Source organism: Passer domesticus, chromosome 2 (genome assembly GCF_036417665.1).
Source record: "Passer domesticus isolate bPasDom1 chromosome 2, bPasDom1.hap1, whole genome shotgun sequence".
Lineage (NCBI taxonomy): Eukaryota > Metazoa > Chordata > Aves > Passeriformes > Passeridae > Passer > Passer domesticus.
Genome location: NC_087475.1, coordinates 49884177 through 49897409, shown reverse-complemented (window position 1 = coordinate 49897409; position 13233 = coordinate 49884177). Strand labels below are relative to the sequence as shown.

Genomic DNA, 13233 nt, shown 5'->3' with positions numbered 1-13233 from the left:
TAAGCATTATTCTTAAGCTTTTCCACAATCCAAAATCTTCACCTTCCATCAATAAAGAAAGAACCACAGGCCTCGGTGTCTCCACTCCATTTTAGGTGTGTAAGCCATACATTTTACATCTTCAAAAAGAAAAAAATGATAGCTCTGTCATCCAGAGAAGCAAGAATGTTTCTGATTTTTAAGGACTGTTTCTGTCAGTTTTCTGGTGCTTCTGTAGGTTTTAGCAGCCTGACAGAGGAGCATGTTGTGAGCTTTCCAGCATAACATTGTTTTCTTGGAAAATGCTTCTTTACAAAAAGGAATCAATTTGCTAAAGAGGGTCAGTTTTGCCCAAACTCTTAAGTCAATGTTAGCATTTGGGGCTTTTTTAAGTTAAGGGACAATTTTCTGTCATCAAAATGTCATTATGTTCTGCATGATGCTTTCTCTAGGAAACCTGGTATTCACAATCCACTTTCAAAGCAAAACATGAAATCTTTTGAATGGCTCAACTCCAAAATATTTTTTTTTAAGTCATCAATCTTGGAAGCTTTTAACTTGATTTGAAGTAAGAGAAGAAGTCAGTGACTGGAAAACTGCTGCAGAGCAGCAGAACTGCTTTCTGTCCTGGCCCTCTGCATCAGCTGCTGGCCACTGAGTCTGAGGGACCCATTGGCAGGGCTGGATGGGCTCACCTGTGCTCCAGGTGCTGTGCCAGGGACTGATACCATCTTCCCCTTCAGCTTACCAGCTCAACCCATTCTGCAGCACTCCTGTAGCAGGCCCAGGGCCTGCAATGGCTCCTTGGCGGTCAGAAGCCTGAGCTAGGAAATGCCAAATCATGATGACAGGGCCTTAGAAGCCCCTCTCTTCCACCTTTCAGACCCTTCATATCTCTCTGTAAGCCTATAGGTCACTTTCCCTTGACCCTTACTATTGGACAATTTCCAAAACCCCTGTACCCTATATAAACCCCTACTTCTGCCCAGTTCAGTAGAAGAGCTGTCACTGAGAACCTTTGTGGAAGACCCCAATAAAGAATTCCTTCAGAACCTCACACGGCCTTCTCCTCTCTCTCCCTGCGTCTGCTGCGGCACCAGCAAGCTAAAGAGCTGAAATCACAAAGAGCTGATAATCACTAACAGCTGATATCACTCGAGCTTGCTGAGGTTGCCTGGGGCCAGCAGCTGCTTGGGAACTCGGATGGGCTGTGCTGAGCAGGACTGCGCTATCCCGACCATTGCAGCCCACCGGGAATACCCCAGCTGGAAGCAGCCGTGTTACTCCTCTTGCCCCTGAAGGCTCTCACCACACCAAGTGCTCTCAGGGAAGGAGCTCCCAGCAGGGAAGGGGCAGGGTGACAGGCAGAGGGGCAGGGCAAGGATGCACGTAGCTGTCACCAGGCAGGGAAAAGCCACCAGATTCACTCTGAGCAGGGCTGTGGCCAGCCCTCAGCCATTCCAGACTGTCAGACTAAACTTGTCCAAGGAGATGACTGAAGTGGACAGCAAACCTGACCTGTCTTTGGGGCAAATTCCTAATGTCGCTGACAATGCTCTCTTCCTTTCTTTGTCACGTTTTCTTTCAGATTCCCACAGAAGGACAGAACAATCCCACGGGACAAATGTCAGCTTTCAACATACGAAAACAGTCTCCTAATCAAGCTGGTAATACTGAGTCTCCATTTCCTGCTCCAGGGGCACTTGCAGGCTGAGGCGCAGCCTCCCTCCTGTCCAGGCCCCTCCATGCCTCTGGCACGGCTCCCTCATGGGAAAGTGGCAGGAGGGTGATCGGGGCCACTGTGACCCAATTCAGATGCCAGACTCTGGGTGTTGTGCATAAGCTGTGACTGTCAGGGATGGAGGACAGAACATCCCACTGGACAGTGGAGTGTGGTGGAGCAGGGGAGCCGGATGGTGAGGGGCAAGGTGGTGTGGTTGTCATGGAAAACCCACAGGAGCAAAGTGGCTACAAGGGCAGTGGGAAGATCCACTGGTCTCAGTGCCGTCTCTTTGACTCACACAAGGAAAATGAGGAGAAATTGAGGAAAAGTAGAATGGGGGAAGGGGAGAGAAAAGCTGTTTAATCATTGATTATTGTTTAGTCCTCTGGAGGAGTAAAACTTGAGGATGCCTGGAATTTGCTTTCTATGCAGAGAAATAACTAGAGGCAAACTAGAAATGTGATGAAATTTTTCATTTCCCTGAACCTCAAAAATATATCTGTAGACTGAAAGGTTTTGAGATGCATGAGGACCTAGCTCAGGTAGGACATGCCAGGCTCAAGTGCATCAAAATTCACGTAGCCACATCAGGGAGCTGCATGGGGGACATACATTTTTGTTGTCGAATAGAGACAGGGATGAGCTGCATCTGCCTGTGCTCATGTGACCTGCTCTGTTGTATCAGAGCTATGTTTAATTTTTAAATTTTTAGCTGAAGCTAGGGAGAAAATTCATTAGGCTAGAAAAGAGTACTGTTCTGCTAGCCCAGGGCCTCAGGCATTAGCAGATTGCTTGCTAATCTGCTAAACACTTGTCAAGTGTTTCTTGACAAGAAAACATTATATATTCCTGGGCTACCATCTTTATACAAGGTTTCATAAAATATTCTTTGCACTTAACCCTTTAAAAAACCAAGATTTCTGAGAAATCCAAGTGATTTTTGACAACCCACTCGAGCTATTCAGGCAAGCCTGGGATGCCTTCATTTTTTGAAATCCTTAAAGTCAGATTTTAATAAGTATTTTTAAGATAAAAACTAGCTCAATAGGCAGTGAACAGGCTGATGCAGAATTCATGCAGTGAGGATATATTAGTTTTTGTTAATTGACCGTGATTTTCAGTTCATTCTTACAAACAGCATTTTCCCTGTCCCTGGTCATTTGTCAATTGGCTGGATCTATGCTACTTAAAAAGAAGAAAGCCAAACTTGAGTATCAAGGCCAAGAGATGGAAGCACAATTCGTGCTATCACAGCCATGGCTCCTAAAACACCTGCTACTTCTCTACCACTTCAGTCTTGGAGAGAGCAAGTCCAACACAGAACCAGAGAACATTTGCATCTAGGCAACATCAGTGATGAGTCCAAACCTTTCATTTGTTCTCTTTCACTAGGCAGTATGGACATATCTATAGGGAATTGAAATAGGCACAGTTTGAATTACAGACATTTATACATTTTTTGACTGAATTTTATATCGTTTTACAGATTTTCTTTTGTTCTTTTTACAGAATTTTATCTCTATTTTATCTACTTTTAGAAAAAAATTATTTAAAATTCACTCTTGGCCATTGTCACTTAAGATAAATGTTTTGGTGCTTTATTACAATTTGGTCTTCCACTCACTGTAGCTATTTGTCATTTTTTAATGTTATCACCACAGGTGAAGTTCTTGTATTAAATGCAAGGAATACATTTTCTTATAAATCAGAACAGAATGCCAAAACACAGCTCTGACAAATGACATGATACTGACTGCATGTGTTCTCTCTGGAGCATGTTCTTTCCACACATAATGTTACTGAACACCAGATAGTGATGTCTCCTGAAATTTGAAAATCCTTTTGCACAAATGCTCAGAGAGTGAGGAATTAATGGAGAAAACCATGAGGGTCTTTACAGGAGAATACAAGATCCTCTGTACTTTTAATATTTTTTTAACTAATTGGCTGTATTGACAAAGATTTTGCATATGTAATATTTTACCATCTCTTCTCTGGAAAAATTTGGGGCAAATACAATAATTAAAAAGATGGATTTTCTATTTGGTCTGAACTTCTATATTTTCATTTTAATAGGCCATGTTAAAATATTACAACAATATTTCCTCTTACCTCAAACAGGCTGATGATACGAAACTTAGATGGACTGGGAATACTAAACAATAGTCCTTGCATATTTTGCTTGCAAAAATGGCCCAAATTCTCATGAAAAAACCAAAGGAGATAAACATCAGCTTTCTAATGCAGGGAAGAATCCATATTCTCCCAAATCAAGTGAATTTCATACTGTTACTTTCCTAATACACTAAATATCAGCCTTGTCGGACAAAGATATTTTACGTTCTTTTCAAAAGTAAGTAAGGTTTCCATGTTTGTTCAGAATGTCTCTCCCAATTACCTTTGAAACCATACACCAATTTTAGTTAAATTTGATGTAAAGGTATTGCTTTGATTAAAGTTCATATTAAGATTAAGTAAATGACTCTGTTCATTCAGCCTTTGAGGAAAAAGCTTCAGAGTGAGTCTGACTCTTTGAGAAACATGAAAATCCACATATTTTGAGCTGGGTGTAGTTGGAGTGCCACATGGTCACCTCAAGATTAGCTGTCATTCAAAATTTGTATCCTGTCACACATCTGCAAATACAAAACCCACAGACAACACCCCAGGAAACAGGATTCATTAGCTTGACTTTCCTGGGATTACTGTGGTATGCAAATTTCATAATTCCTTTATCAGATCTGTGAAATGTGTTTACACTAGAAACAGGCAAAGCAGTTTCATATTAAGGATGAAACTGAATTGAGTTTGCTAAGATGGGCTTCTGCAGGCCCTTCAAGGTGAAGCTACAATCTTTTCAAGAAGCAATCTGGATTAAACAGGTGTGATAACTGAAAATTCAACCTGTATTAAATTGTTGCCTCTTTCAAACTATTTAGGTTTCCAACATTTTGCTACACGTTAATGTTTGAGATGTGTTTCTCTGCATTTGCAGATAAGAAGAGCCCCTCTGTTGCAATTAAAAGCAGACAACAGGCTACTCATGATGTTAATAAACGACGGACCCTTTTGCAAGATAACAGCTGGATAAAGAAGAGGCCTGAGGAGGAAAGGTAAGAAAAATATGAAATGCATTTCTTCCATGTTTAGTTCACTATGCCATGTACCTTTGCATTGACCGTCTACTTTTGCATGGATGGTATCAACAAGAATTAGGGGAATTCAATCAAATAACTCTTATTTATTTATCTATCTTGATGAGTTATTGATTGCCTTTTGAAAGTATTAGCTTGCTGAATATTCACTGACTGTTTTTCATTGGGACTTTTGAGTGCTGAGTATTTAATGAAGTTCTGCTCTAAAAGTAAAATCACGCATTTCACATGTCTAGGTTGCAAGACTATGATCTTTTTCTTTTTATAAGCAAGAGGACTATAAATCTTGGCAAATTCTTTTAAGGAGCCTAAATCAGAATCAGTTTAAATTTACTCTAGTGTAAACTAGGACTTAAATTACAGCAGAAACATGCCTTGCAACCATGTTATCATTATCTAGACCATGAACAGCTTGTAGAAAGAGATAATTCTTACTGCGAAACATCTGGAGTTTTCTACTGCAGAGTTCTGCAGCTGGTGAAATTACAGTGGTAGTGGACAGCTGTGAAATCTGATTGAAAACAGAATATTTTTTGCTAAGAAAAAGTTATCTATTTTTAATACTCATTGTTACTCATTGTTTTTCTTTTGCTTGAAGTGCTGATGAAAACTATGGAAGGGCGGTGCTTAACCAATACAAATCACAAGATAGCCTACACAGGTATGGTGGAGTATCTGAACACATTTCTAATTATATTACCAAAAACTGAGTATCCTTTTACTATGTCATGAACAAAACAAAGAAAACTTGCTTTGTTCAGTTTTAGTCTATACATATTGTCACTATAAATCTGGCTCCAGTGTCCATAATTGATCACTGCAGTGGATCCAGGGTTTGACATCTGAATGGTCTAAACCCTGTATGTTACTTTAATCTAAGACATAGATACTCTTTTATTAATGATGAGTTGTTTAATAAAATCAATGAACAAAATGGCATTTCTAAAATTTTTATTACAGCAGTAGCACAAATGAAAAGGAAGATCAGAAAGCTGTTCTTGGACGATACAGATCTGATACCACCTTGGACAGGTAGGGCTCTTTTTCTGGATGTATCGTATGTTGTGGCTGTCATACCTGTGAGAGGTCTTTAAAAGGAAAGCATTAATGAAGCCAGTGTTTTTTTAAAGTTTTCTTATTTATTAAGCATCTAAGCAAAAGACTTCTAAGCATCTAAGCAAATGACTTTTGTATGAATTTTCGATGAGACAAATGAAAATGTGATTTGAGAAAAGGTTCTTTTGGTATATTCTCTTTTTTTGGTACCTGTTTCTTTGCATTCTTGTCTGCATAATGTAAGTATTTTTCTACAGCTGATAACCATTCCTCCCCAGTTTCCTCCTTTTCAAACTCTAAACCCAAGTGAAATCTCCAATAGCTAAGCACAAGAGGGCTAAACCCATCGTTCTTTGCAAATACTATGATCAGTACCAATGTCAGTCATTCTTTTCATACAGGTGCATAATTTGAATGTTCTGTTCAGCTTTGACCTCTGTTGGGTTAAGACATGACCATGCTTGTGTTTGCAGGTTCTTTCTGTGTTACAATTTCAAAATCCAACCACCATTAACATCTGGTATCCAGAACATGCTGGGGCTATGAGAACCAGCACTTAAATGAACTCTGTGGGAAAAGTGCACTTTATTTAGTTGAGTTTTAGCACTGTATTATTTTATTTCATGATCCTTACTTCTCTTGTAAGAAACAATGCAAAATTGTTACATAAAATTTACCTTCTCCACAAGATCTTGAAAAAGCATAGGCTAGAGACCTGTTCAGTATCATGACCCTGTCTATTCTTGTACAGCCCAGTGAATCCTGCTGTATTGGTTCACTCATAATGAGGAAGCCATCCTACAACTTCAATTTACCTGTTGCTCTTCTTTGTATCTTTTCTATTTCCATATTAGTTTTATGATCTGGGAGTCCAAATCTCCATGTAGGTATTTAAGACTTGTGCACACCTTATATGTACACAGAAGAGTAATAACAATGATTTCTATTTTGTTTGCAATTCCTCCCCTTGTACTTCATACCACTGAATTTGCTCTTTTGAGTGCTGCTAAGAATTGTGTTTTAATTTTCACAATATTATATATATAATTCCAAGATTTCTTTTCTGAGTGATAATTGCTGGTGCAGAGATCAATTGTTTCTCTTGGCAGGCATTACTTTGCAAGAAAAGTGAATGTCATCTGCCATTTTAGAAATCTGACATGTTAGCAGATGACTTCTGAAAAGCTTTGCCAGTCACCATTTGTTTTGACTACCAGGAAGTAATGACATTGGCAAGCAACATCATCCCCCTCTCCTTTTTTCCAGATAATTCATGAATGTATGGAAGAACACAGGTTTTGTACAGATCTCTGCTTCCACTCTGGAAGCTTGCCATTTATTTCTTACATTTGTTTCTTACATTTGAAGCAGTTAGTTCTCTATTACCCATGGGAGGTCAGTTTACTTAAGAACACTTAAAACAGACTTCTATGAAGTTTTTTGGAAATTCAAGTAGCATATATCACCTATGTCACACTTATCCAGATGGCCACTCACTTCAAAATAATTTTTAAAGCTTGATTTTCATGCCTCAAACCCTGATTACTAATTTAGAAGCCATAGGACAAATTCAGTTTCTACAGGGTCACTGAGGAGCAATGTTCTTTTGTACTCTACATATTTTTGCTTTATGCTGAGATATTAAAGTATCTGAATTATTTCAGATTGCAAGCTATCTTTTTCTTTTCATACACACAAATATCTAACATAAAGTGTTCTTAATATGCAATGGATTACAAAGTATACCTAAAAAGAATTTTAGGTGTAAATAAGAATTGTACCAAGTGGAGAACATCCTTCCCAGAGGAAGCAGAAGTATTATTAGGAACTAACTAACTATTTGACAAAAGATTAAACCTTAAAAGTCAGGTAGGAATGAAAATTATAATGCTATTTTTCCATGTACTTAGTGATCCTAAGAAACACTAAATCCCAACTGCATCTATAGGAATTAGACCTGGATAGATGAGACAGAAGCAAATTACATACTTTTATTGTTTGCTTTACTAATAATCTAATACTTTGGAATGATAGAAATTAGTAGGAAAGGATCAGAGAGCTAACAAGAAACCATTGCAGTGTTTGGTATGAACCTGCTTTTCACATCTTGAACACTGCATGAATAATTTCACTGATGTGATGAAACTACAATAAAGCCAGGGAAATAAAAAGAAGAAGGTGAGAAAGGATGGAATAGCTCTCATATGGAAAATGTCTGAAAAGACAAAAAGTCTTCAACTTGGAAAAGAATAATATAGGCAAGCTGAGTAGTGAAAGAATATTTTCTGTTTGTTGTACTGCAAGAATGGGGAGATACTCTGTAAATGTTTGGGTAATTAATTAAGAAAAAAAATGAAAGAAAGAGAGAAAGAGAAAGAGAGAGAAAGAGAGAGGGAGAGAATGAGAGGAAAGAAATGAAAGAAAGAGAAAGAAAGAAAGAAAGAAAGAAAGAAAGAAAGAAAGAAAGAAAGAAAGAAAGAAAGAAAGAAAGAAAGAAAGAAAGAAAGAAAGAAAGAAAGAAAGAAAGAAAGAAAGAAAGAAAGAAAGAAAGAAAGAAAGAGAAAGAAAGAAAACATTTATTTTTCCTTTAATGCACATATTAATTGTAGGAGTCACCACCACAGGATACTGTGGAGGCCAGAAATTTAACTTGATTCAGATAAACATTACATGTGTAAATGGACCATTGATCCAGGGGTGTCTGCTGGATACAGCCTTGTGGGTGAGAAGAGAGGATATTCGTTGATTTCTTATCAGAAGCTCGAAAGTTTTACAAGGAGAAGTTAACACAATGCTTACTTTCTTTTACTATTTTTTTAAGTTTAAAAAGTGCAGGCTTTAAAATGAGAAATTACAAAACTATGTAAAGCATTGTGCTGGAATTTTGAAAATACGAGATGAAACGTGCATGAAATACTGGTTCGCTGGCGAATGAGAGGGAACTCTCAGGTTTGCATCGGCAGCAGTGCCAGCAGGGTTAGTGAGACCTCTAGTGACCTTCCCAGCAACTGTACGTGCTGTCACATCACATGCTGCCCCGACAGGAGAGGGTTCTTTGCAAAATTGCATTTAAGATTTGCAAAAGACACAGAGCACCCGCTGGTGCAGATTGTGTCCCAGAACTCCCTGGAAGGCTTTTCATTAAATACAACAGTATTCTGTTGAAGGCAGGACACAAAATATTTTATATGTAACATCAGGTTATAGTTCTAGGATTAATTGTTTTACATCTATGGCTTCAGTTTATAGATGTGAATAAATAATTTTTATATATATATATATAAAAGTTGTAGCTCAATATGTGTTTCAGCTGATTTAATCAAATATTTTAAATCACCCTCTCAACTTAGTATTTGTCCTCTCTTTCAAAGTACATCACTTTAAGCTTTTCACAGTCCCCTAGTTCTTACTAAAAAATATTCCACATGTAGGCAGTAAACTGGAATAAAATAAGAACCTAATCTGCTTCAGCTATCATAGCTACATGGTGTTTTCTGTGAAAATTTTGAAGGGTTTTAGGCAACAACTGTAGAATCCATAAAGGGCTTGAAAAATCATGTGGTTGTCTCTTCATGTAAATTTCATGGCTTAATGAAATCAGTTCAAGCACAAAGAATCCAACTTCCCGTAAGTCAATAGCATCCTTTGCCAGGGATTTTGCACTAGATTATTTTCACATCACATTGATCTATTAAATCTGTAAATAAAATATGACTGTTGCATCTCTCTAGGAATGGTGAGGCAGAGAAAAAGGCAATAGTTCTATGTACCTCTTGACTTAACATTGCTTTCCTTCTGGTATTTTGACCTAATTCAAAGGAGTTGTAATAAATCATTAGCAACAGTGACATTTAATACAGCATTATTGTTTGAACATCATCTTGGAAAACTTTTTCAGTGAGCTACTTGGAGTCTACAGATAATAGTGCACTAAATTTATATAATTTCAGCTTCTGTTCTCTACCTTTAGTGATACTGGGATATTTGTGATACTGGGATATCAGTACACAGGGCAAAATGGCACTCCATCTTTTAATTTAATTGAAAATGTATTTTAAAAAAATTAGAGTGTGTATTATAAGTAATTCCTGTGTTTCTGACAGAATTGCAGCCAGAAGTGATACTGATAATATAAATAAGTCTCCAACTCTGAACCATAACCAAAATAACAGGTATGAATTTCAGAAACATTATCATCTAAGTATTATGTATTATAATTTATCATGCATCATTTATCATGCATTATCATGTAAGTGTTATATATTACCATAACTTTAGAATTCACGTACATACCAAGATGATACAGAGAAATTATTTCTACGGCATATGGCCTGGTTTTGGCTTCATTTGACCACCTGACCTCTGGAATGTAGGCATGTATATCTGAATTATCATAGACTCTTTTCATAGTTGCTGAGGAGAAAAAAAAAAATTTTCATTAAAGCATTTTAATTTCATGAAAATTAAAATTTTCATTTTCATTAAAACCAGAAGAATTTTCATTAAAGAATCCTATTTCTCAACACAGCTTAAAAGGGACACCAGCTCAGATTACACATTTACTCAGCATAATGATTATTTTAAAATTACAGTATTTGAAATACAAAAAACCCAAGAATAATAGTGTTTTGAAAAATGTGGGTATATTCTAGAGCTCTAGAATTCTCTGCATAAAATCTACCAAATACAGTACATAATTCTGAGGAAGCATAAAGAAAGAAATCTATTTAATTCTTCAGTGGAAAAGCTGTTTTACACTGCCAGTGGAAAACTTGAGTATCAAAACATAAAAAATAGTTTTTTTATAATCTAGCTGACTTTTCCAGTGGAAACATTTTCTTTGGTCAGAAGGCCAGTCTTTTGATTAAAACAAATTTTAATTTAAAAGAAGATTAAAACCAGTTTTAATTTAAAAGAAGTTAGCACAACATTGTTGATACATTATTTTAAAAGTTGCTATGATTTAGAGGTGGTCACTCTATATATGTCATATAATTCCACAGCTGAAAAGTTATTTTTTAAAAAACTTTCACCTAGTACCTGATTGAAATTTTAATTTTCATTTAAGAAAGTCATAAGAGCTCATCCACCATACTTGTAAATGCATCACTTTGTGTCTTCATCAATGTCAGTAGAGTTCTGACAGTAATAAATTACACAGAACATAGCTGCCAGAGAGCACAGCAATTAAAAGTCATCTTGTGGAGAATTGAGATATTACTCTGAAGAGCAAATCAGTATCTCTGGCATTTAAAGGTCAACTGAGGTCACTCTTTCAAATTATAATTTTGCACCATTATGTTGTAAATCATGCTGATGATGACACATGAAGCATCATATAAATTGAATCTTATGGGGTGTTTTTTGGAGAGGGATTTTACAGACCAACAATTAATTCTGAAGTGGGACTTAAGAGAGACTTAAATTGTATGTATTTTTTCCCTGCCAGAGAGCAAAATGATTTGTAAAGCACTATTCTTCAATTACTGTTATTATGAATTGCCAATTACTATCATTAGGAATTGCAGAGAATAAGACAATAAGTTTTTTATAAATGTTGTGAAAAATCACTGGCTTGGATTTTATATAGGTTAGTTTTACAAACATATCATAACATAAAGCATTCTATTTGAACAAGAAATAAAATTTAAAGTAAGAAAATGAGTAAGTAAGTGTTTGGAGACTAAAGTGTAGGTACAGAAGTCAAGATTTTAAGAAGTCAGAAATTACTTTGGATATCAAGTAAAAATGCAGTTGTGTGAACATCAGAACCCCTTAAGGTTTCCCACATCTTGTGTCCTTTGAGGTATATAAACATAGTTATAGCATTTACCATACCCATTTGTATAATTCTGATACCAGAAATATGATTGCTTTTATTCTTTTAATAATTTAAAATTATACTCTTTCTGAAGACTTACTCAGTAAATATATTTCCTTAACAGACAATCTTGGACTCCTAATGCAGCATCCACAACCACTGCAGTCACTTCTCCAATCAAGAAAAAGAGGTATTCATTACCACCACTGCTTGGTTGCCAGAGAGTCTATAGCACTGTTAAGCCTCAGTAATGTATAACAATTAGGTAATTTTAAAATTACCTACTTTCTCCTCCAGCACACTCAAACTCCTCAGTAAGCTTCAAGAATTAAACTTTTACATCCTGTCTTTTTTCCATGGGATTTACAACTTTTATCTCTGTAGAGCCAGGGCCTGGTGGACATGGGACAATGAGTGCTAACTCCTGGCTGCAGCCCCTAACTCAGCTGGTGTAGTCGTTTTCAGGGTTCAGTTTTAAAGCACTGTAGCTCACTGTAATTATAAAATCTCTGATGCCAAACTTGACCTTGTGCTGTTGCAGTGCATATGAATCACACAGTTTTCTTAATGATACACAGCTGCCTTTAAAAATCTGGATTTCAGATAGCATTATCTAGGCAAGAACAAAAACAGGGTGTACAACTAAACACATTTTTAATTTAAAATGTACTGCTGGTGATAGCCATAATTTTCTGCATCCTTCCCAGCTGCAAATTCTGTTCAATCATGATTTTCTATTTTATATTTAATGCATAAAAATGTGATCAGTAGACTAATGAATGTAGAAATGAAAATGTCATTGCATTTATATTAACAGACCTGTTTAGTGGAAGTTTATGCTGTTTTCAGTCCAGTAATTCTCTTCAGGCTCTTGGAAGATATGGAAGGCCATCAATGAATTGTACTGCTTCTAGTGTAATTGTTTTTACCTCACAAACAATTGCTGGATTGATAGTTATGAGGGTTAAAAAAAAAACCCAACCAAACAAAAAGGGAACTGAAAGTACTTGCACTGTTTATGTGACCTCTAATAGCCTGATTGTATTTCTTGTGTTGATACTTGACACCCTCTGTGCATTTTATCTGGTTGTCCTTTCCATGAATGATGAATTTATTTGCACCACTCAGATTGCAGAAAAAAACACCTAGAGTCACAGAACATTTTTCACAGTAAATAAAATTACTGTACTATTTCCTATTCCATTCAGTTTTCTGTAAATATAGTCTAAAAAGTATCAACATGCAGTCTTTGCAAATACTGATAATATAAGAAAAGTTCCAGGTATTTTTACATCACTTCTATTCTAACATTCACAGTATGCTGTTCAGGCCCAGAACATTTAACTAATACTGAAAAAATTACTTATTAAAACTTACAGGCAATCTTGGATGCCTCCCCCAGTTTCGAGTAGTAAGACTCCGACAGAAAAAGTGGAAAGCAAACGGTGCGTATCAGTGATCGCTGCTTATTTCCTAACTCTTGGCTAGAGCTCATTTTG

General features: G+C 36.6%; 1 protein-coding gene across 11 annotated transcripts in view; it reads left to right on the top strand.

The window, feature by feature from the left end:
- Positions 1–13233, top strand: part of SCEL (sciellin) — a 137434-nt gene that overhangs the window by 96906 nt on the left and 27295 nt on the right. For 6 of the 11 annotated variants that reach the window (XM_064408495.1, XM_064408492.1, XM_064408493.1 and 3 more), the window contains 7 exons: positions 1568–1646; positions 4698–4815; positions 5456–5518; positions 5818–5889; positions 10017–10085; positions 11859–11924; positions 13114–13179. In XM_064408495.1, coding sequence (XP_064264565.1) covers positions 1604–1646; positions 4698–4815; positions 5456–5518; positions 5818–5889; positions 10017–10085; positions 11859–11924; positions 13114–13179 — 497 coding nt within the window. In that variant the 5' untranslated portion in view covers positions 1568–1603. Of the gene's footprint in view, positions 1–628; positions 686–795; positions 880–1567; positions 1647–4697; positions 4816–5455; positions 5519–5817; positions 5890–10016; positions 10086–11858; positions 11925–13113; positions 13180–13233 lie in introns of those variants that run through there. The other 5 variants (XM_064408490.1, XM_064408487.1, XM_064408488.1 and 2 more) reach the window with 5 other exon arrangements.